This window comes from Rhipicephalus microplus, chromosome 1, assembly GCF_043290135.1.
Source record: "Rhipicephalus microplus isolate Deutch F79 chromosome 1, USDA_Rmic, whole genome shotgun sequence".
NCBI lineage: Eukaryota > Metazoa > Arthropoda > Arachnida > Ixodida > Ixodidae > Rhipicephalus > Rhipicephalus microplus.
Genome location: NC_134700.1, coordinates 116376656 through 116402318, shown reverse-complemented (window position 1 = coordinate 116402318; position 25663 = coordinate 116376656). Strand labels below are relative to the sequence as shown.

Below are 25663 nucleotides of genomic sequence, written 5' to 3'. Positions count from 1 at the left end.
CGCCTCAGCAATTCTTAATTGAAGCTGGAGCAGCGCTAGCTGCTGTTCCGACGCCGTATCTGACGTGCCACTACCATGACCCCCCGTGCCGCTGTCGGCGACTCCCAACGCCTGCGAGTTTCCTGCCCCGTCTCCGTTCATTTCCGAGTTATCCCTTTCTCTGTATCGCAAGTTGTAATGCTTTGACATCGCCTGCGCCCAACAGAAAATCAAGAGGTACCCGCCTGAAGTAGCCTTGCGGTGCGCTCTTCCTCCTCGGAATCCGGTGGACTAGCCTTGCTTCATTGATCCCGCAGCGTGGCAGTCAGTTGAAGGTGGTTGTCGTCAGTCTCGGCCGATGTCGCTCCCCGCTGTCCTCCTCAGTTCAGCCATGCAGATCCTGCCAACTGCGCCAGTTACGTTCCGTTTTGGTTCTTTCCACTCGCCTCTCACTTGTTGCGCGACATTTGCTGCTGCCGCCCAGGAAGCCGGAAACGAGAACTTTTCATCTGCTGGCACCTTGAGGAAACGACCGCTCCGACATCATCTGGATATAGAGATGTTTATTTGTTTTTTTTTCTCCCTCTCACTGTCCCTGCACCCCTGGTTTTATCCCCTGTCTCCCCATGCAACCACTCTTACAGTCCAATCGTAACGCACCATTCTGACAGTCCAATCGGAACGCACGGATGTGTCTCCCCTCGCCACAACCTCGAAGACCCACCGCCTCTTGCCCACTCATCGGTTCTCCGCCGTCGCTCAGGTTTCTTTCACCCCGGTTCCCGGAATGATTGACGACGGGCGTTGCCGGGTCGTGGGAAATCGCCTCCGAGTAAGTTCGCGCGATGCCGGGCTGGCAGGCCATCAATACAATTGGCACGTGCTTAAATGCCGTCGCCTCCACTTATTCTGGTTGTCCGGCGGACGCGCACGTGCACCTTCTATCCTTGCAGCCTGGCCCGGCCACCTGCAGCTTGGCTTGGTCTCCAGTAAAGCGCCATAATTGAACCCCTTTGGGCACGGGAGTTGTCGCGTCCTTTGTGACCAGCAGACAGTCATCGTATGCATTCTGGTGGCACTGCTTCCTTGGTGGCGAGGGTCGCTGGCCGCGGGGTGGGTAACAGTACGGTATTCGGGAAACGCACGAAGTTCGAGCCCAACAATAGTCATAGAGCGAGGTTCAATGAAGAGGAAGAACAGCGAGGTTTAATAAAGAGGAAGAACAATGTACACGCTGTAGGGGAGGTAAGAAAACGATGAAACATGTTTTGATGGAATGTGGCGATAATCACACAGGTATACGTGTGGGTACAAACTTACATGAGGCTTTGGGTTTTAGGGACAAACATGAAAAGCTGAACATGTCCGCGATAGAAGCAAGTACAAGATGGTTAGAGTACTGGTGACAGAAAAGTAGAGATAAAGGACAGAAATTGTGGAAAAATGAGGTCAGGCTGTTTAAAGAGATACAGATGTAACACAAAAGTTTTTTTTTGCTGTAATAAGATCAACTTTTTCGAAGTAGATAAGACATTAGGCCAACATAAAAGTAGTTACCTCTTCATTTTTTCTTGCGAGCCTGGTCACACACAAGTCAACGCCCTGTTATGAAGAGGACGCTCACAGCATCCGCCCAACCATCCATCTGTCCATCCGCCCACGCGTCCATCCATCCATCCATCCATCCATCCATCCATCCATCCATCCATCCATCCATCCATCCATCCATCCATCCATCCATCCATCCGTCCGTCCGTCCGTCCGTCCGTCCATCCATCCATCCATCCATCCATCCATCCATCCATCCATCCATCCATCCATCCATCCATCCATCCCTCCATCCATCCATCCATCCATCCATCCATCCATCCATCCATCCATCCATCCATCCGTCCATCCATAACTGTGAAATATCATGACATTCATGACATACATTTTATAATTTTCATGTTATGACTAGTCAACTATGCTCGCCATGTAGTCATGTTGTGCCATACCAAGTTTGGTATTGATATCATTATCCATACGGCCAGGAGAGCTAAACGTCGTAGGCGGCTAGATAGATAGATAGATAGATAGATAGATAGATAGATAGATAGATAGATAGATATATAGATAGATACGCTCAAAGTTCGCTAAGAAATGCTTCGCATTTAAAAACAGAGGCAGGGGCGAATAACGCGGTTAGAACGGGCTTGGCGGCTACCGAACTCGCATCTTACCGAATAATAAGTTATCTTGGTTATCTCGCAATTTGCCGCGCAGCAAGTTTATTTCACACGAAACTAAATTAAGTGTTATCATCCACGGTGAGTCCGCGCTGAGTACTTTCCTAAACGGGCGTGTAAGTATGGACGATTGCCGTGGGAAAACAGCTGAAAGGAAATATACTAGATCCCCAATTCATAACTACCAAACGTGTAATCTTTGTGGTGAGTCGCTACAGTGTTGTGTTGAAATGATGCAGTATTAAGCCTTGTTCATATTACCGCAGCGATCGCGTAGTGGTTAGGGTATCAGCCTATCCCTGTGCGGCAGTATTCTCCGCCGTATCAAAAAAAGTTATCCGCTTGATGATGGAATTGAAACGAGAGTCCCGGGGTGCGGCCTGATCGGGGACCACCACCGGAAACGCACTCCCTCAACAAAGAAGTATTGGCCGCTACCTACTACACGAATAAGCCAATCAACTCTCGGCCCCTCGTTCCTAGCGGCTGCGAAGAAAGTGACCATGGTGGTGGTCAGATCTGGGACGCAACAGAGGGTGTTAGGAACCTTAGGTACAGAGAGGCCGCCATCGGAAGCTGACCTTCGCAACGTGATATAGAGGAATACTATAGCAATATTGAAAGGGTGGTAGAAATGTAATTAAACTCAATTAGAGATACAATATGAAGGTGGCGCAGACCTAAGCGCCTACATTCAGCCATGATGACGTACTGGTTGAAAGCTTTTATGAGGACGTGATATCAGCATTGAGTAAGGTAAAACGCAGTATACTAGACCGATGGGCGACTTCAATGCCAAGGTAGGGAAGAAGCAGGCCGCAGACCAGACAGTAGGAGATTAGGGAATCGGCAGTAGAAATTCCTGAAGTGAGTCATTAGTATATTTTGCAGAACGCAATATTTTACGGATCTTGAATACCTTTTCCTGAATTGAGTGAATTTAATATAGACATGGAGCGGCCCTAATGGCGAAAGTATGAATAAAATAGACTTTATACTAAGTGCACACTCAAACGTCGTGCAGGATGTGGAAGTGATTGGCAAGGTACGATGAACTGACCATAGAATGGTAAGGTCTCGAATTAACTTAGACTTGAAGAAGTAAAGACATAAACTGATACGTAAGAAACCATTCCCTGAGCTAGAGCACTGAAAGGCAAAGTACAGGGATTCAGTCTCACTTCAGAACAGATATTCGGCTGTTATCGAGTAAACCGGCCCTAGTGTTGACGCAATGAGTGATAATCAGACGAGTATCATTACGCAGTGTGCAGTGGAGGTTGTAGGTTCGGTAGTTAGAAAGGAAGCTAGCAAGCTGCCCCAAGAGATGAAGAACCTCATTCAAATAACGTCAATGCACAAAAGCCTCAAACGTAGCAGGCAAAATAGAAATAGCCGAGCTTTCGAAGTCAATTAAGAAGCGAAAGGCACCTGACTTCGAAAGTTATAACATGGAAAAATTTTGAAAACGCTCTAAAGAATGAAGGAAGCGTCAAAGCGGCCCAGAGAAAACTTGGGGTAGGCAAAAACCAGATGTAGTCACTGGTTTCACTAAGGAACCATGAGGGCAAAGCAACTATCAATATGGATAGGGTAGCTAAAGTAGCGCAGGAGTTCTACAAAGATCTGTACAATAACCGGAACAACCTCGACCATAATAAAAGAAGTAGCAGTATTCAAGAAGCCATCCCATTAGTAATTACAGAAGAAGTCGGAAAAACCTTGGAGGGAATGCAAAAAGGTAAAGCTGCTGGTTAGAATCAGGTAACATCAGACCTGCTGAAAAACGGAGGACGGATCATCTTAAAAAAATTGGCAGATCCCACGTAGAGGCGGAATCGATTACATCCGAAGCACAAATGAGAAAGATTGACATGTCACTTTTAGATCAACACAACGTTGCGAGGTGGAGGTAAATGATGCCACACATGACTTCCGTCTCATGATTAACATGTTTTGATGTGCCGTTTACGTTAGTCATCTATTCACGTCACGTGATACCAAGTTTAGTATATCTGGAGCTTGGGAAACGGCCGAGAGCACGCTATAAGCATCGTAAGTTGTCATATTGTAACATGACACGCATGTCAGGATTACCATGTTTGCACCAGTCATATATTTCGTAATGCATTGACGCCACTTGATATCGAACTTGGTATATGTGGTGCTAGCACAACGGCCGCGAGCTTGTTGCAAATGGCCCAATACAATCAAATGTAGCGTTGACGTGCGCGTACGCTGGGCACAGGGACGCACGTTAGCAAAACACGATCACTCTCTAGTCTGACGCCAGGCGCGACCGGCGTCTGTCGATGCGGCCCGACGGTAACTATACTCGGCGACAGCTTTTCTTGACAGCACTGTGGAAGCTATAGAGGCGAACCGCCTGCATGCGCGCGCGCCAGGAAATAGTACCTATTTTATTTTCTGATTCTAATAGCTACTTGGCCCGAATAAATAAAACTTTCTTCATTATAAGGATAGAACAAGTATGGGACGCTGTTCATGGAAAAGAAGTTATCGTGCGCCCTAGTTTTTTTTTATTTCTTGGACGGCACCACGTTTTCCACCCGCCAGCTGCGTCTGCTGCTTGGTCTCGCAGCGGCGAGCACAGCAGCGCCCGTGGAAAAGCTGCTCATCGTTGGGACGCGCCGTCTTTTATACATCACGCATCGAACTTTCCAGCCTTATCACTGGTGGCCGCGAAAGCTCTAAAATAAGCTTCACTGTTCGCGTCTTGCGCGCAATCTTAACAACGATCTACAACAATTGTGAGGCTTCTCGAACACTGAGGCGCAGTCTGCGCCGATCATTGCTGACAGCCTTTGAGGGCGTAAACCGAATACAGCAAAACTGAAACAAGACAAGCCCGTGGCCGGATCGTGCCGCAACCGGCCTTCCATTTCGCCTATACCAGGGCTCAATACCGTAAACGTTAACATTCAATCACGTGTGGCGCGTTCCCGTATATACTGGGCTGAACACGGAACGTAAACGTCACTGTTATAAAGGCTGAATAATGCTGGGGAAACGTTCTGAACAACGGAAAATTTTATATGTACTAGTATATAAACAGCACAGTAACTACCTGCATGTATGCACTCTCATCAAAGTTCAACTCTGACGTTCCCATTTTGCATGCATACATTTTGCTAAACACACTAGCGCAGCGAGCAAGCGAAAAACGAAACTGGAACCGAAATCGGCTGCAAGCTGCCGGAATACTTGCGTAGTAACACAAATGTGTGGAGGCCCCGCCTCCGTAGCCTTCGCTGCAATGTCAATAAAAGCTGTCGCCGAGTATAGCGGGAAATGCGACACGCTGTATTTCGCGCAGATGCGTTGCACAGACAACACTGCGCCTCCCTATTTTCGTGACGGAGGGACGCTGGATGCGCTGAAACGGGCACGCGTGAAAGCAACGCAGTGCGGCGCTCACCTGCGAATATAAAGAAGGACCGGTGGCTGGCGTGGCAACGCCGGCGTGACGCGACGAAATGAACACCGGTGAGGACGCGCACTGCGTCACGTCTAAATGTAATGACACCTTGACTGTGGCATGTAGCCGTATTGTTACATGGCAGGTATCTCATGACTATCTCGGTTGCACCAGTCACATGCCTTCGTCGTTCATTGATGTCACGTAATACCAAATTTGGCATATATGAGGCTAGCGAAACGGCTGTGAGCGCATCCTGACTGCGGCATATAGTCATGCTGTTACATAACACGCATGTCGTGATTATCATGTTTGGGCGTGTCATTTACCTGTGTCGTCCGTTCGCGTCGCGTAATGCCGAGATTGGTACATGTGAGCAGTGCTAGCGAAATGCCCGCGAGTGCATCATGAGCGTAGCATGTACTCATGTTGCTGCCTGACACGCATTTCATGTTTATCATGTTTGCACCAGTATCATACCTTCGTCATCCATTAACGTCCCATAATACCGAATTTGGTATAAGTAAGCTAGTGAAACGTCTGCCAGCACATCATGAACGTAGCACGCAGTAATGCTGTAACGTGACACGCATCTCAATATTATCATGTTTGCACCAGTCACATACCTTCGCCAACCATTCATGTACTGTATTACTAAATTTTGTATATGTGGTGCTAGCGAAACGGCCGCCAACGCATCATCAGCTCGGCATGTAGTCATGTTGTTACATGACATGCATGTCATGATTTTCATGTTAGTGTCTGTCGCTTGTGTTCGCCATGCAATCATGCCATACCATATCAGTTTTGCAACATACCAAGTAAACAAAACCACCGCAAGAGCTGCATGACCATGAAATGTAAACTATGACATTCATGACATACATTTCATGATTTTCATGTTATGACTAGTCAAATATGTTCTTCCTACAGTCATGTTATGTCATACCAAGGTTGGCATTAATACCATTATCGAAACAGCCAGGAGAGGTAAAAGTCGAAGGCGGCTAGATAGATAAATAGATACGCTCAAAGTCGCCGAAGTTCGCTAAGAAATGCTTCGCATTAAAAAAACAAAACTGACAGATCCCACGTACAGTGAGAGTATATATTATACGAAGCACAAATGAGAAGCCCCGCCATGGTTGTCTGCTGACTAATGTACTCGGCTGCTGATCCGCAGGTCGTAGGATCGAATCCCGGCTGTGGCGGCTGCATTTCCGATGGAGGTGGAACTATTGTAGGCCCGTGTACTCAGACTTGTGGGCACGTTAAGGAACCCCAGGTGGTCGAATTTTCCGGAGCTCTCAACTACGGCGTCTCTCATAATCATATGGTGGTTTTGGGACGTTAAACCCCACAAATCAATCAAATCAATCAATCAGCATGAATGATAAATATCGATATGTCACTTTAAAATCGGCACAGTGGTACGAGCCTCAGGTTAAATATGCTGTACATGACCTACGTGTAACAATTATCATGCATGTTTGAATGTGTCGTTTGCCTTCGTCCTCTATTAGTCACGTGATACCAAATTTAGTATATCTGGAGCAAGCGCTATGGCCACGAGCACGCTATGAGTGTGGTATGTTGTCGTGTTCTTACATTCCATGCTTTTCTGGATTATAATGTTTGCACAAGCCATGTACTTTCGCCATTCATTGAGGTCCTTAACACCAAATTTCGTATATGTGGAGCTTGCGAAACGGCCACGACGGCATCATGAATGGCTCAATGGGAGTGTTCCCAGGTAGCGTTGACGCGCGCGCATGCTGGGCACAGCGACGCTACGTTAGCAAAACGCGATCACTGTTTATTCTGACGCCTAGTGCGACCGGCGTTCATTAGCACAGCCCGACGGCAACCGGCGGCAGATGCGACATGCTGCGTTTCGCGCTGACGCATTACCCAGACAACACTGCGTTTTACTCTTTTCGTGACGGAGGGACGCTGGACGTGCTGAAACGCGCATGCGTCAAAGCAACAGAGCACAGCGCACGCCTGCGAGTACATGGCAGGACCCGCACTCGGCACCGCAACACCAGCGAGCACGCACACCGCGTCACGTAGAGAAGTATTGGTGCCTTGACTGTGGCATGTAGTCATGTTCTCACATGACGCGCATCTTATGATTACCATATTCGCACCAGTCATATACCTTCTTCATTCATTGGCGTCACGTAATACAAAACTTGGCATGTGTGAAGCTAGCGAAACGGCCGCGAGCGCATTATGAGTGTGGCATGTAGTCATGTTGTTACATGACACGCATGTCGTGATTATCATGTTTGGATGTGTCATTTACCTATGTAATCCGTTCGCGCCTCGTAATACCGTGTTTAGTACATATGGAGCTAGCAAAACGTTCACGAGTGCATCATGAGCTTAGCATGTAGTCATGTTGTCACATGACACGAATCTCATTATTATCATGTTTGCACCACTCTCATACTTTCGTCATCCATTCATGTCCCCTTATACCAAATTCAGTATTAGTGAATCTAGCGACACCGCCGCCAGCGCATCAAGGGCGTGGCATATAGTCATGTTTTTACACAACGCGCATCTGATGATTATCATGTTTGTAACAGTCACATGGCTTCGTAATTCATTCGCCCACCGTAATACCAAATTTGACATAGGTGAAGCTAGTAAAACGATCACGAGAGCATCATGAGTGTGGAATGTAGTCATGTTTCATGACACGCATGTAATGTTTATTATGTTTGGTTTTTGGGTGTCTCATTTACCTACGTCTTCCATTCACGTCCCGTATCACAAATTTTGGTATGGGTGAAACCAGTGAAAAACCGCGAGCGTATCACGAGCGAGGCATGTATTCATGTTGTTAAATGGCGCGCATTTCATGCTTTTCATGTCAGGGTCTGTCGCTTGTGTTCGCCATGCAATCATGTCATGCCATACAAGTTTTGAAACTTGCCATGTGAAAATCCATCGCAAAAGCTTCAGGACCATGAATTGTATATCATGACATTCATCACACACATGTCATGATTTTCACGTCATGATTAGTCAAATATGTTCTTCATATTGTCATGGTATGCCTTACCAAGTTTGGTATCAATACCATTATTGGGACGGCCTGGAGAGCTAATTGTCGTAGGCGGCTAGATAGATAGATAGATAGATAGATAGATAGATAGAAAGATAGATAGATAGATAGATAGAAAGATAGATAGATAGATAGATAGATAGACAGATAGATAGATAGATAGATAGATAGATAGATAGATAGATAGATAGATACGCTCAAAGTCGCCTAAACTCGCTAAGAAATGCTTCGCATTGAAATATAGCTACCCTGTTTACGAGGTTCTCCTAATGAAGTGGGTACCACAATCTTGGAAGAAGGCTGACATCCCCGTAATCCATAAGAAAGTGAACGGCAAGAACTTGAGGAATTACATTTAGCTTCTCTCCATCGTATTAAAGCTATTCACTAGGCTAATTGCTCACAGAATCAAGACAAAAGTAGAATTGAATCAACCAAAGGAACAAGCAAGATTTCGAACAGACAATTCACGAATCGACCTTATTCAGACTATCAATCAGGTGATACAGGAATGCTCAGAATACAACTAACCACTTTACATAGCCTTCCCTATTACGAGAAGGCATTTGATTCATTACAGATATCAGCAGTCAGGCCAACACTGCGGAATCAGTGTGTCGACGATACAGTGTAAACGTCTTGGATGTAATCAACAGAGGATGAACTGTGCTCTATATAAATCTTTATAAAGAAAGTGACAGAATACCAATCAAGAAAGTTGTAAGACAACGGGATACATTCTTCACAATGCTATTTACGGTGTGCTTACAGTAGGTTTTGAGAGGCCCAAAAGGAGAAGAGTTAGAGATAAGTGTTGATGGAAAGTACCTTAGTAACCCGCGCTTCGCCAATGACATTGCATTGCTGAGTAACTCAGGGGATGAACTGCAATTCATAATTACTCAATTACACAGGAAGAGCAAAAAAGTAGGTCATAAACTAATCTGCAGCAAACCAAAGGAAATGTACGACAACCTCGGAAAAGAACAGCGCTTTGAGATAGATAGCAGTGCTTTTGAAGTTGTAAAAGAGTACGCATCTCTGTTTAGGACAGGTAATTACCGCGGAGCCTAACCAAGAGATTTAAATGACTGGAAGAAGAAGAGTGGGGTGAGCACATTTGGTAACCACTCTAAAATTATGATTGTAAAAATGCCACTATCCCTCAAGAGGAGGGTATGTATCAGCTGCACCTTGCCGGTACTTGGCTATGAAACAGGAACCTGGAGACTTACAAAGAGGGTTTAGCTTAAATTGAGGACGACGCAGTGAGCGATGGAAAAGAAAATGTTAGCTGTAACCTGGAGAGACAAAAAAAAAGCAGAATGGATCAGGGAACAAACCTGGTATTTAGGTTTATATAGTTCAAATCATGTAGAGGAAATAGACATAAGGTGGGCATGTCGCGCGCAGGCAGAATAACTGCTGGTAAGTGAGGGTAACTGACTGAATTCCAAGAGAAGGCAAGCGAGTGAGGGGGAGACATAAAGTTAGTTGGGCATATAAGAGGAGGAAGTTTGCGGGTATAAAGTGGCAGCAGCAAGCACAGTACCGAGTTGAGTGGAGGAACTTGCGAGACGCCTTTGCTCTACAGTGGACATAGTCAGGCTGATGACGAGGATGATAATACTGCAAGGTTGAGTAATAGCGGCTGAAATATCAAGCGCGTGGCAGACGCCCTGCGCTTTGACGCGGCTTCCACAGTGGAGGAAGCCCAGCGGAGGAAGCTCAGTGACGTGACACGGGAGTTCAACGCTAAAGGCTCCCACTCCTCTCATGTCCTCGCATGGCGCTTTGGATACTCTCCCTATTCTACGTCACTCCAGCCGCAGAGAAACACGCCACGTTCCCGCCATCTTGGAGGCCATGATTGGGAGTCACATAGTCAGCGAGGCCACCGCTGAAGAACGCCACGAGTCCACACTCTCATTCACGGTCACACTCTAATTAAGGGACGAGTTTGAAGATACATGAAGACACAAACAAAAAGGGCTGAGTTGTAGTGACATGTGCGTGACATAGCTTGTTTTACCCTTGCCATCCTTCCCACCCTAATTTTCAGCATGCTTGTTGAGAGAAAACCCACAGAGAGCAATTGCAGGATTCGACCTATTTCTCATTGTACTCGACCGATTCAGAAAAAACTTTCGTGGCCGTTCATTTGTCAGGCAATAGACATCTTCAATACTACAATTAGATTGCAACTTTTGACAGTGTATACCAGAAACACATAACAATATTCGAAGGTGGCGAAATGTTTCCGTAAAAAAACCAGCGTCACGTACATTCTGAAAGATGATCATAAGACTTAGAATGGTGATATGAGCATAAGAACGTCGGAAAGATGAATATTGGTCACTTAGACGGACAGGATGAATGCCAAGGGAGGAGAGATGCCGCTGAGCACACTGGATTTAGCTGTCACGCATTAAAAATTCGCAGGCATTACATGTATAGAGCACATACAAGACACGTGAAATCAGATGTCAAGTGAACATGTCTTGTCGACACAAGTTATCCTGAATAGGACAATCAGTACGATGGTGAGCATGCCAGTAAACTTATGCTGATCCAAGTGCCTGTTTACATGGCTAAAAAACACTTCCTTCTCACTGAAGCTCTTGTTCACTGTGATTATCGCACGAAAGAGCGTACGACAGCCTCTATTGTTACCAAGATTTACGTACAGCAAATGTTATTTTTTAAAGATGAACTTACCTGCAGAAGATCCTTTGAGTTTCGTCTGCGTCTCGAAGTGCTGCTCGTCGCAATGCAGAGGCGATTCCACCGCACAAAAACTTTTGCTCGATGCAGTTATGTATCTGTTCTAATTCACACTTATCACTCATATTTTGTCCACCTAGAAATTGTGTTGAAGAATAACGAAATTCCTCAGTTAGAACTAGTGCAAAAGTGAATCGGTATTCATTTTTCGAGAATATATGCGAACGTGTGCCTCAGTCACAACATAGGAATAATGTCTATCAGATGGCAATAACAAAATTGCAATTTTTATAATAAACCATCAATTAAATGACCATGTATTAAAACTGTGAGCCATTCCACTCCATGAAGGCTGATGAGAAGTTAGTCTTCTATATATAATAAGTATTTCCTTCATAGGTTGCTTGAAGTAGGATGACAAGTAACATTTGAGTGCACGGCGGACAACTTCGAGTTGGTGCAGCCCACGTGAAATCACTTTCTTCACTATAAATATAGGTGCTAGACTGCACGATGGGTACTACCAGTGCCTCAAATCTTCACGCCTTGAGACAGCAACTGTACTGCGCCGGAACGATGCCTTCCTGCTTTACCATTTATGGCTAAAAGGGTTTTTTATTTGTTCATTTGTGTAACAATATAAGATTGTGATGGTGCTAGTGGCCAAAGGTTAAGCTGAAAGAAACGTTACCTGACATAGGCCTCTAGCACCATGCATGCATTCATCGCGCATATGCTCACATGCACGAGGTAAATATTTTAGAAAATGAACTAGTACACGTAGTAAAAATGACATGCAGACAGAGGTGGAACTCCGTAACATAGAAATGTGACTACAACTTAGAACAAGTCAAATCATATACAGTAATAATGGAGCAATAAATTATGCACAAGCAATAGCACACAACAGAATTACTGAGCTCACTACTGATCAACTGCAATGGAATTAGATAACACAAATTGGAACTACTAAATAAGGAAATAAGTAATAAATAACAGAATGAAGCTCTCTAAGGGTAAACAATAAAATTGTTGTTTACAAGCACTGTTGTGAATAGCGCCGGAGCTGACCAGGGAGCGGCGCTCTTTGGATCTTCAAACAAGTAGCCGACAGGCTAGCTGCCAAATACCGCCAGGCAATGTCCCTCGTAGCCGGAGGGTGAGACGCCGTGTTGCCACGACACCGTAAGCCGTTAGAAAGTGGACAACAAGTACAGCATCTTCCTTGAAAGAGACCGCGGCGGCCACCACAAATAGCCCCGCTAATTGAGCGAAGAGATCGGCGGACCATTTGATGTATGCTGTTTTGAACTTGGGACCCCTCGACCAGCGGCACACACACGACGAGGGAGAGCCCCGCTGGCGCCACTTTCAATGCAGTCATCACGACTAATTATTGGACGTCCACGTGAGCCGTGCATGCTTGTCCCCCTCACCTGCTGTGTGTCAACTGTGATTGGACAGTTGCATCTGTACGTGTTCCCTGATCTAGGGATCTGGGGAGAAGATACCCTTTATAATGAGCCGCCCGGCTCATTCGAAGGAGTGCCATGTAGAGAAACGCCAGATTCGAAAGCTCGCCATGGAAGAAAGAGCTACTCATTTACGAGAACTCACTTTGTACATAATGTAAATAAACCCTCATCAATTCTAGCTTCATCCTGCCTCGACAACTTCATTTCGGACCTCCAGTGTCTGCAAACCCTGGTCGTAAGAACACCAAAATCAAGAAAATATTTTTTGAATGGCTGATGGCTGTCATCGCGATATATGCATGTGATACATGATATTAAATATATGGGAGTATTGAAAACCTGTATAGTATTATAACTATAATCCACAATCTGGTCCAGTCTTTAGTATAACAAATGCCGAATGTCCAAAGTAATACTGAGTGGAAGTATTGTTATAAGTAGATGGAAATCTTTCAGAATGGGCTTTCACGATGTCATTTTTTCGAATCGAAATCACTGACAACCATTTTTGTGACTACTGTAGTAATGAAGAGAAAACACTTGCAGTTGCTCTAGCTTACATACATGGAAGACTGCTGACGGCAGACATCATTCTGAAATTTGGATTTGAGAGGTTATCATGGTAGAACGTGACTATTGCAGTGCTGGAATTTTTTAACACATCAAACTTGTACAAGTAGCTATAGCTCAATGCCGTTATCATCTATGTGAGGGGTTCGACATTGTGCGTGCGTGCTATCTGTGTCTTTCTGTTTTGTTCAAAGTTCATCTTTACAACTCCCCATTCCGTTCGCCAGTGTAGGACAGCATACCAGTTCTGTACTGGTTCACATCCCGGCATATCCTTTCTCTCTTGTTCCTTGTTTCGTAAACTTTCGTTGCACAATAACAACTACAGTGCAAGTACATGAAGCATTTAGCAAGCATGTATACGCTTCAGTAGTAGGGGTATCTGTACATCTCAGCGTAATTACCCCATTACTTATATAAATAAATATACTGCCACCTGTAGAGCCATGCTAAGTGTCGTGGTTAGGTTCGTCACGTAGCAAGGCGTGTGACGCGAGAAAGATGGAGACAGTGAGGAAACAAAAGGGTGTTTTATTGGACGAACAAAAAATAACTATTGCACATACAGTACTATAAGTCGTACACGCACGCAGTTCACACACAAAAGAAAAGAGTAAACAGTCTCACAGTCTGTGCCGTAGCCCGGTGTCTTGAAGTGGGACCCGTTGCGTGGTCGGATGCTGACGTCACTTGGGTTCCAGGTCAGCATACCCATGTAAGGGGCATCACCAGGTGTAGGCGTGTTGTGTCGTGGCGCCACCTGTGAGTGGCGCGCGCACTGAGTGCGCCCTAGTGTGTACTCTGTTCAACAGATGTCGTCTCTAACGGCACACACGTGATTGCATGCAGCCAATCGCGTGTCTGTTGTGTGTCGTTCAATAAACGGCCGCTGGCCGGCTCAATCTTTGTTGGGTTCCCGCGGGCTCCGGTCAACTCACTTCTACTGCGCGTGTCGGGGGCGCGCGCCGGCGCACGTTGCGTCTAGCGTTCAGTCGTCGGGCCCTCGCTGTCGGACGCCACTCGCTGACAACAAAATGGCGACGAGGATGTTCTTTGCCTCGGTTCCTACCATGGCAGAAACAACCCGCGTCTGACCATAGCCTCCTATATTTTTTTGTGCCCGCGCATTAGCGCTAAATACATACGCGCCATCCGTCCCTTATAGTTTTGGCGCTCGCCGCCAGATGCCGCACCGATCCCATAATAACAGCAGACGACGCGGCCTATGCACGCTTGCGTTTATGACGGTCTAGAAACCGTCTACATTGCATTGGATTATGCGTATACGTTAAGAAGTGCGCACACACCAAATTTTTAACACAAGCACTGTATGCAGAATGCAATGTGAGCTTTGTTATTTGATTTCGCGCTCAAAGCTTGAGCACTTTTCGAGACAATGGTTTGACATGAAAATCTTTTGCCAAGTCGTGTTTGTCAGTCACACTCGTCGCGAAGTTCAGAAAAAGTGGGCGGAGAAACTTCACGAGCACAACCTCCAAAAGTTTTTTATGATGTCCCGGGGTCGAGCACTTGAGTTTGTCACGTTTCTGTAGTATTTGCGCGGCGTTGTCAACGGCAGCCTTCAGTGGCTGATTCATCTTTCTCGCTCTTGCGAGGAAAACTTCCGCGTAATTCTTTAGAGAATTTAGAACCATTACGAGCTCAGTTGACGGATACAGGAGTACACCTGGGTGGATATCTCCACATTCAATCAGAACATGCTCCGCCGTTTCCTTATCTTTCCCGCAGCATGTGCATTGTTCTTCTTCTTTACTGAATCTTGCTTTATAACTACGCGTTCTAAGGCAACCCGATCTCGCTTCAAACAGTAAAGCGCTTCCCCTTGAATTATCGTAAAATGCCTCCCTCCTTATTTCATTTTTGCCCTTTCGGTAGTTACTCAAAGCCGGTTTTTTCTCCATAGCTGCCATCCATTCTCTCGTTTTGCGCCTCGGCGCTCCGCCAGGAGCGCTCGCATCCCATAATAGCTCGGGGGACGGCGCTGAGGGACCGACCGCTCGGGCACAAAGTTATAGAGGAGGCTATGCTATGGTCTGACGCGTCTGGCGTCCACGAGGCCTAGCGCTCTTTGTGTGCAGACTCTGGCAAGCTCTCGCCTAGGCCTTCGCCCTTGCTCTGCTCCACACCTCTTTGTACCACCTCTCCTGTCGGCATGGCTCTCTTCGAGCACCCTCTTATCTTCCTCCAGCTGCCGGGGCCGCTCCTGGTTCCGTGGACTCATTGAAAAAAAAAAATGTTTCAGGCCCACCTCGAGGCGGCCGGTGGCAGCGACTGGAATGACGCACGTCGTGCGTCGGCGCTCGTCAGCCTGCTGGGACGGGAAGGACAGCGGAGGTATTTCGCGGCAGCCGAACAGGAAGAAGCCCGACACGAGACGAGCAATGCGGCGTCTACTCCGAGCAACGCCGTGCCAACTACGCCGGCGTCTGACCAAGATTCTTCGGCTCCGGCTGTTACAAAGTATGACAGTCTCGTCGAGCAGCTCGACCGGTTTTTCGCCGCGTCCACCAACCCGCTAGTTGAACGTCAGGAGTTCACTAGTCGTCGTCAACTCTCCGGCGAGAGTTTCCTCGACTACGTGACAGTCCTGAAGGAGAAAGCCGTACGATGCAAGTTCGGGCTCACGTACGCGGAACGCGTCCGCGATCAGATTATTCACGGCTCATCCAACTTGCGGGTGAGAGAGAAGCTGCTGGCATACGGCGAAGAGTTGTCCTTGGAGAAAGTGGAAGAAGTTGGTCGGACGCTCGAAGCATTGTGCTTGGCGAACGAAGCGTGTGCTCCCAGTCGACCTGAACCTGTCGAAGCTGTTGGGCAAGGCGCCCAATATGGCGGCGCGAAGAGAAAGAATTGCCGCACCAGTCGGGGAGGCCGTGACGTCAAGTCACCAGGTCCGGGAGGCCAAGATGGCGACTTTCAGCCGCAATCGTCGTCTGGGTACTATGCTCCAGTCCCAAATGAGAAGTCTCAAGGCGACTTCCAACCTCAATTGTGCGACCGCTGCGGAAGTAGACGACACCACTCAAGTTTTCGAAATTGTCCAGCCCAAAGTCGACGTTGCAATACGTGCAACGCTTGGGGACATATCGCGTCGATGTGCCGCAAGACTGCCCCTGTACAGCGCGTCTCCTCGAGGGGAGCTGTCGACGTCGTACCGGAGCAGAAGGCCTCCACTCAGTTGAACTCAACTTCAAGCTCATCAGTGTAATCTGCGGATCGTCCTTTGTTGTCCGTGCTCACAGTTAGCACCTCATCCAGAAAAGACTTAGTCGTCCTGGCTGTGGTCGATGGTGTTACCCTGCGACTACTGGTGGATACAGGAGCGTCTGTATCTTTGATGAATGCAGAAGACTTTCAGCATCATTTCTGCAAACAGCACAGCCTGTCCATAGCTGTAGTCGACTTGCGAAACTTCTCCAAGCAGTGCATATGGATCCTTGGCTCCTTCCAAGCTCCTGTCATAGTGTTGCAGTGGTCTTGCTCCGTGGTCTTCTACGTCATCGATAAGGGTACATCGCTTTTGGGCCTTGACGCCATTCGGCGACTGGGCATCCACATTGACGGCGCGTCGTTGACGTGTCGACTCGCATCATGTGAAGTGCAGTGTCCCTCCAACGTGCCTTCGGGCTTCGATCAGCTCTTCAGCTATGTGTTGGGTCTCGTCAAGGGTTTCATTCATCGCATTCAACGGCGGCCAGGTGTGACTCTGGTTGCATCCAAGCTGAGACGTCTTCTTCTGGCTCTTCGCGATCAGGTGGCGACCGAGTTGCGACGACTCGAGGACTCGGATGTCATCGAACGCGTCGACGCTTCCAAGTGGGTCTCGCCGCTCGTCGTCGTCCGCAAGAAAAATGGAAGCATCCAGCTGTGTGTAGATCTCAGGGAACCGAATAAGGCAATTATCATCGATGGGTATTCTTTGCCGCACGTTGAAGAGTTGTTGCAGATGTTTCATGAAGCTACTTGTTTTTATAAGCTAGACTTAACGTCAGCTTGTCACCAGCTGTTGTTAGAGGAGAGCAGTAGGGATTTAACGACGTTCATCACGCGTGATAGCTTGTTCAGGTTTAAGCTTGTCTGTTTCGGTCTGGCATCCGCGCCTGCAGTTTTTTAAAAAAATGATGTCCGAGATTTTAAAAGATTGCAAGAATGTAATTTGCTATCTGGATGATGTCCTTTTGTGGGGTAAGACTCAGTCTGAGCATGACGCGAGCCTAATTGAAGTCTTGACTTGCAATGCCAACAGTGGCATGAAGTTGAATGATAAATGCCTTTTTTCCATGAAAGAACTTAGCTTCTTGGGACACCGGATTTCAGGTCATGGCATATCGCCGTTAGAAATTAAAGTAAAGGCTATAGTAAATGCCTCAGCTCCTACGGACATTAAGTCTTTACAGTCGTTTTTAGGTCTGGCAGGATACTATGCCAAGTTCATTGATCACTATGCAGACGTAGTTTAACAGCTTCGTCTCATGCTCAGGCAGGGCCAAAAGTTTGGCTGGTCTGAGGATGCCCAATGCAGTTTTAACCAGTTGAAAACGCGCCTGGCTTGTTCGCCTGTCATTAAGGTGTTTAATCCTGAGCTACCTGTGGTGGTCACAACCAATGCATATGACGTGAGCATCGGGGCTGTGTTCCAGCAGCGGTATGGTCCTAAGCTTGAAACAGTAGCGTTTGCGTCGAGAACCTTGTCAGATACTGAAAGAAAGTACTGTGTGGGTGAACGCGAAGCGCTTGTCTTTCTATTCGCGTGTGAAAGGTGGCATATTTACCTCTGGGGTAGACATTTCACCCTTAGAACCGGCCATCAGGCTGTAGTTGCTTTGTTAGCCGCAGGTGATGCAGGCCGACGGCCTTTATTGAATTCGTGGTGGTCAGCTAGACTTTTGTATTACAACTTTGACATAAAATATTGCAAGGGCTCAGAAATTGTTGTCGCTGATGCCCTGTCTAGGCTGCCAATTCAGACCTGTCCAGAACTTAGCAAGGATGAAGAAATGGTGTCTTTAGTGACATCTGTTGCTGACAAAGAAACCGTCCAACTTGCAACGAATGCAGATGTGACGTCACAAAAGGTCTGTGAATGTGTATCCAAGGGCTGGCCTTCTAAGAAGCATATAAACAATGAGTTAATGGCTTACTTTCAAGTTAGGGATGAACTCTCTTGTGTTGACGGATTACTCATGCGTGGTGACTGTGTAGTCATTCCTAGTGTTCTGGTACCTGCAGAAGCGTACGCATTTGGGCTGGTTGGTTCATGTTCACAGAAGTTAAAAAACAGCGCTAAAAAGACGGGACAAGAAAAGAAAGGACAACAGGACAGGGCGCTGACTAGCAACCAAGAAATAAACATATTTGGTTGCTAGTCAGCGCCCTGTCCTGTTGTCCTTTCTTTTCTTGTCCCGTCTTTTTAGCGCTGTTTTTTAACTTCTGTGATTCTGGTACCTACTTTCTTCCAAGTAGCACATGAATATCATCAAGGAATAGTACGTACTAAGCAACTTCTGCGTGAAAGGTATTGGTGGCCCCAATTGGATCGTTCCGTAGAAGAACATGTCAAGCATTGTCACATCTGTCAGCTGACAGACCAGGCGGCCAAGCCGCGTGTAGTCCCATTGCAGCCCGTTGAATGGCCTGAAGGGCCGTATCAAAAGTTGGGTATGGACATTGTCGGCCTGTTAAATGCATCTTTTCCCAGGTATCTTGTTACCTTAATCGACTACTATTCAAAATGGCCTGAGGTTCTTGGCACGAATTATATCTCCACAGAGGATGTCATTAAGCTGTTGGAATAGTCGTTTAGCCGGGAAGGGCTACCAGAGTTCTTAGTAACTGACAATGGTCCGCAATTTGTCTCACTACATTTTCAGGAATATCTTGAGGAACAGGGCATCCATCATATATTTTCGTCCAGTTATTACCGCCAGGCCAACGGTTAAATAGAACGCCCTAACAGGGTTCTTAAGAAACATTTGCAGGTAGCCAGACTTGAAGCTAAAGATGCCTCGAGGAGTATCACAGAATTTTTGAGTTCGTATAGGGTCACACCACATGCGGTGACTGGCCTGTCTCCAGCTTTTTTGCTTCACGGTTGACAACCTCGTTATAAAGTAGACATTAGCAACTTTAGAATTAGTCCTAAAGTATCGGAGTCACCCAATGGGTTGCCTCAGGCCCGTAATCAGGTTGCAGCGAAACAGAATAAAAGCAAAGGGTATTTTGACAAAAGGGAAGGTGTGCAGCAAACCCGCATAAAGGTCGGCGATCTGGTTAAGGTAAGACTCCATAGGGAAGGCTTTTTTAAGTATAGTAGGCCTCTTACAGTGAAGGCTCAGGTTGCGCCTTCCACATTGCTCCTCAGTGACGGAAAAGTGTGGAATGCATCCAAGTTAACAGTAATTCCTAGGGATTCTTTCCAGATTGCCGCCCGTTTTACTACACCCAAACAACTTATTTACTCTTATTCCAGTTTAGATCTTTGTGGCAGACAGTCCCCTGGTGCACCTACGTTGCAGGGCTCCACCCCCAGTTTTCAGCCAGCCTCTGATTCGTCAGAGATCTCTTATAGTGAGGGGTCTGAATCAGTTGTTCCCCAAGGACAACGGGAAGTCAGCAGCACCCGGTGTGGGTACCTTTTTCAAGTAATTCACTAAATCTCAACCCTGGGGAGGGGAAAGTGAAGGAACTACAAGGTTTTCGAAGACGACCGAACCTGGTCGCACTTCAACAAGTTCTACTGAGACTTCTATGCGTCCGCGCCGTCAGACAAAACGACCTGACTGGCTCAAAGAATTTGTCACTTAAGGTCAAAAGAGAGCTAGTGGGCCCAGCCACGACATCACAGGAGACTTTCAGTTCTGTATTTTTTTTGCAGTGTATTTCGTTTCACAAGATGTGTGACGTATCTGTTGTATCAGGCCACTTGTGCCTGTGCACGAACTGTTCTTCTCCCCGCTGCTCGTGTGGCGTGAACGTTCCTTAGTGGAGATCCTGGGACTTTCTCTAGTGTTACCCTGTGATAATGCATAGTTTGTCGACGGGGGAGAGGCGGATAATGTTGTGTCGTGGCGCTACCTGTGAGTTGCGCGCGCACTGAGTGAGCCCTAGTGTGTATTCTGTTGAACAGATGTCGTCTCTAACGGCACACACGTGATTGCATCCAGCCAATCGCGTGTCTGTTGTGTGTCGTTCAATAAACGGCCGCTGGCTGGCTCAGTCTTTGTTGGGTTCCCACGGGCTCCGGTCAACTCACTTCTACTGCGCGTGTCGGGGGCGCGTGCCGGCGCACGTTGCGTCTCGCGTTCAGTCGTCGGGCCCTCGGTGTCGGACGCCGCTCGCCGACACAACAAGGCGTAGCCGCACACTGTCAGCGACGTCGGCTCGGTGGACATGGTCAGCAGCTCCGGTCTTTCGAGGGTGCTCACCGTACCGGACATGTCCACAGGACCACTCACCCAGAACTCGAGCCTGGCCACGCCGTGCCCCAATGACGTCAATGGCTCGAGGACTGGAACCCGGCCTTTCGAACCTCGCGCGTAGTTGCGGGTTCGCCCTAAGCTCCCTTGCGTCGTCTTGCCGGCGTCCGAACAGCTTCGTTCTCCGCGAGCGTCTCCTCTTCTTTTTTCAATGGGTGCGCTGCAGTGCCCCTTTATTCTTCTCATCTTCCAGGTGATGTGGCGCTGTCGTCTGCTATGCTCGCATTTTTTAAGCTACTACATCACACTAAGTCGACTTCGTCTCGCAGGATCTTAATTGCCGTGTAGCTTGCAACTGGATTTAGTATCCTGCTTCTACACAGCCTAAAAGTTTGCAGTAGACATTATGTCACATACTGTTACCTCATAAAAAGTTTGCTTTAGGCACACTGCAACCTATTAAAAATAGCAGCTTAGAGGGATCATTGTCAGCTGAAATTAGTATGGGGTATGCAGAACGGCGCGTTGTTGTGGGGTGCAGTGCATAGGGGTGCTGCAAAGCGCATAGCGAGCTCCTGTGCCACAATTCTGACCAGTCGGTTCCACGAAGGGAAAGCGGATGTCCAACGCATGGGACGAAGGGCGACTCGGTCGTTCACACTGTTGACGAGCAGAGCCATCAAAGCCGACGCCAGTTTTCGAGAAAGGGGGATAGCCGACTGGAAAGCGTGTCTAGCAAGAACCATGCGACTAGTGCATGGTCATCCGGTTTTAAGTGGATTATTTGGCATTCACGTGTGCCCTTTGAGAAAGACGTAAAGGCAAGGAAGTAGCTTTCTACCTGGGCCGACTGAGTGTTCGCGGGATGGTGGGGCGACTCACTGTCGCTTGCATGTATTTGCACTGTCCGCGACGCATGGGCGGCGCGCAAAGTAAACCAATATGGCTTTCCGAAGGATGACCGCGAGTGAGTAGGATGGCATAAGAGTGTGCTGCAGAACTTGTTTTGACAAATGTAACACCGCCAGGTCGCTTTCATGCAGCGGCATTGAGTTCCACATTGAAATAAATTACAAGTGTACGCAAAATCAAGAGTGAATGAGTAAAAAGTTGCCAAACAACCATTGTGGCCAAAAACAACCATGGTGGCCAAAACGAAGAAGCCTCAGCACAATTAGCGAGCATCAACTACCGCTTAATTCTCAGCTGCGCTGATTCTGTTGGGTCCGCAGATGTCATGCTGAGTTTCCATGAATAGAGGCTGCGACGATATACACCATTTGCGGCTGCCATGCCACACCGTACCAATTAAACAGCGGCTGCATTATTTCAAGTATTGTGACCCAGCTCGCGCAATTGTTGTCTTGAAAGGCCTCATGGACAGTTTACAAAGACAAAAGGAGTAGAACTGCATCATCAATGCCATACGCAACGCTTTGTCACTCTCGAAAACAAATTGGTTCAAGCTGCATGTTGTGAAAGAAAACTGTTATTTTTCGATAACTGCAAGTTGGTAAACTAGTATAATTTAGACCACGACAATACAAAGCTGTTATTTATTTGATTTATCATGCGAATTAGACTCGTGATACGCTGGTGTCGGTAATTTTCTAAGGAAGTTTTCGCAGTCTTGTTAGCAGAGACTTGTTTGCAAGTTTCTTGGGTTGGGTGGTTGGCTGAAACTAGGAAGCACTCATGATACACTAACTTATATTAGCTTGTATTACAATGATAGTAAAAAACAAAGGGTTCGACAAAGACGACTTTGTAATATCGTGCAGCTGAATTCTGAAGGGTGCTCAGAGCAGGAAAAAGCATGCAAAGGTAAGGCTTGGGCACATGAGTTTTTTCTTTGCAAATGCCCGATTGTACTTTCCTTTCCTCCCAACTCTGCTTCTTAAAATGGAATACAATGAAATGTATTAGGAGATATAGAGAAATAAGTTTTTCAATGGCACAAAGAGGTCCATGAAATCATCTTATTTGTGGTTTGAAGGGCGGGATACAAAAGAATGCACGATCGTTTCGGACTAGGTTGTCACTACTGTCTGAACACGGTAGTGAGTCGACGAGAGGAGGGACTCCCACGCCTTGAGGGAGGAAGCTGGTAGTATAGTTTTTGGAGGTGCCTGCAGGCTACCATTTATCAAATTCTTTGGCAATGCAAGGAGATCCCACCATCGAAGCGTATTTAAGTGGTGTAGACTTGTCTAGAGATATTTAGATATAACAATGTAAAATGCGCGATCACCGCGCATTTTACATTGTTATATCTAAAAAGAAAGAATATGGGACCTCTTTCGCTGCATATCCAGTTTGTGTTCCGCGGCTTGGTACCTGTTTGTTAGATACTACCATTCATTCATGAAAAAGGCTAACCAAAGCTCTCTGTCTGCATGACAGGTGTTGGCAGGGCTCACACTAGCCACGCAAAATCCCTGCACCGTTGGCTGATCTTCCTCGAGGCGTTTTTTTGCTTTCCGCTTTCTGGTGCGACCATCTGTGGAGAGAGTGAACTGTCAGCGGAGAAGGTCGGTCGGTGTTCTCGCCGCCTTTAGGGCGTTTTTTTTTAGGAAGCGACGCTTAGTGCGCGAATTAAGTGAGCTTGAGCCTAGAAACTGCTACTGATTCGGGAGACAGAAAGAAGCGTCTTCTCTTTCCTCTTCTCTTCTAATAAACAACCACTCATATATATAATCATGCGCTAACATGAGAGAAAGTGTGACGACACGTGTTGCGCACAGAACCTATCCCCTCACGTGTTGTACTTGGTAGCCTGCTTATTACCAATGCTAAGTCTGTTGTGGAAGTATTCCTGTAATTGATTGTAGTGACGTGAACATCCATGTAAGATTGGCTTGTTTGGCGATTCTTTGTCTAATTGAGGATTGTAAAAGCGATCTTTTGATGTGGAATAAGAGTGGAGGATCGGGTTTGAACTCGGGCAGCCGCCTGAGTGCTGTAATAAAGCGTCTCGTCACCGGACAACGGCTCCTCCTTCACACTGCCATCGAGCACTTCAGTCGTCGAGGGACGTCACTTACGAAACTCATATACCATCCCTCTTTAGCTAGTGTGGAAGCTAGCCGAGGAAGCGGAAATGAACTGGTAGCCTGGGTTAGAATTCTCGCAATTTCGGCTGAGTGCAGTACGTCGTCAAGAAATACTCGTTGCAATCAAGAACCTTCATTTCCCAAGTGGACACGAAATGACTAAACGCATTTACCAGATCTTCAATGTAGCGCAATGCAAACAAGCTTTCCTAAGAACAGACACACGAACAGCATGCGGTTAACTGTTCTCTTCGTCCTTGTGCTGGGTCATCATCATCATCATCATCAGCCTGACTACGTCCACTGCAGGACAAAGGCCTCTCCCATGTTCCGCCAGTTAACCCGGTCCTGTGCTTGCTGCTGCCAATTTATACCCGCAAACTTCTTAATCGCATCTGCCCACCTAACCTTCTGTCTCCCCCTAACGCGCTTCTCTTCTCTGGGAATCCAGTCAGTTACCCTTATGCCCAGTGGTTATCCTGTCTACGCGCTACATGTCCTGCCCATGTCCATTTCTTCTTCTCGATTTCAGCTATGATATCCTTAACCCCCGTTTGTTCCCTAATCCACTCTGCTCTCTTCTTGTCTCTTAAGGTTACACCTACCATTTTTCTTTCCATTGCTCGCTGCGTCGTCCTCAATTTAAGCTGAACCCTCTTTGTAAGTCTCTGTGCTGGGTGAATATGCCTACATTGATGGCTGGGAAACTTGAAGTATGCAAGCCAGATTTTGCGGTATAACGAATGATTTGCCAATCTGCAACCCATCACATTTGGTCTTGTTAGCAATAAAAAACAGACATCTTAACACAAACTATTCTAGCAGATATTGCCATGGAAGTTTCAGCTAAAGCGCACAGACTAATGTACTGAGACAAGAAAACCTGTAGTTTTCAGGTGTATATAAGATGTCACTTGGTACTAAGTAGCTTCATAAAAGCAATCATTTCACAAGGCGAACCTAAACGAACGTAAAATATTGTCGCAATGGTTATTAGGCTCCAAGATCACGCCGAAAACAAAATTTCCGCTCAGCAGTAAAGTAACTATTTCATCTACGACCAGGCCTGTATGCGAAGAGCATTGAATCTCACCTGTTAACGCAAAGCAAAAGAGCAAGATCAGGATGAAATTTGCGTGCCACACTGCAGCCTCCATGTCCCACGCTGTAATTGAGATCACACGATGGCAAACATCTTATTTAAACAGTGCTATCGTTTCCCGGACTTAGGAATTTCCTGGTAACATCCGGTGAACAGCTTGGCGCTGCGCAAAAGATAACGAGCGCAAAGATTGTGAAAAAACCCGGAGGACGATGCGTCATCATATGATACTTCCTTGCCTGTGGGCTCATTTTTTTCGCGCTGCTGCAATTAATTCGCAACGGCGACTGACTCACAAAATAAAAACTAGTTGTTTCAACCACTTAACTTTTTGTTCGCCCTGGTGAACATGAAATATCAAAAGCCACAGGAAGGAGACAGAAGCGAAGCCTTACGCCTAGTGGATCGCAGTGTGTTTTCAGTGGAGACCGGATTTTAGGCAAATGTCTATTTTGTCCTTTGTATTCATATCGTACCATATTGAAATATGAGGACAAGCTAGAGGTTTAGAAGGGTTTTCTTGGTAATTTCATAGTGCCTGCCTATACCTATTTTTTTGTTTATGAGTATTTGTCAATAAG

At 46.8% G+C, this 25663-nt stretch overlaps 1 protein-coding gene across 1 annotated transcript in view; it reads right to left on the bottom strand.

Annotated features, from left to right (window-relative positions):
• The window catches only part of LOC119178436 (uncharacterized), a 131273-nt gene extending 106116 nt beyond the window's left edge, over positions 1 to 25157 (bottom strand). Inside the window, exons 1-2 of the mRNA XM_037429638.2 lie at positions 25074 to 25157; positions 11441 to 11582 (exon numbers count right to left, since the gene is read on the bottom strand). Coding sequence (XP_037285535.2) covers positions 11441 to 11582; positions 25074 to 25137 — 206 coding nt within the window. The 5' untranslated portion in view covers positions 25138 to 25157. The remainder of the gene's footprint in view (positions 1 to 11440; positions 11583 to 25073) is intronic.
• Positions 25158 to 25663: the final 506 nt, after the last annotated feature.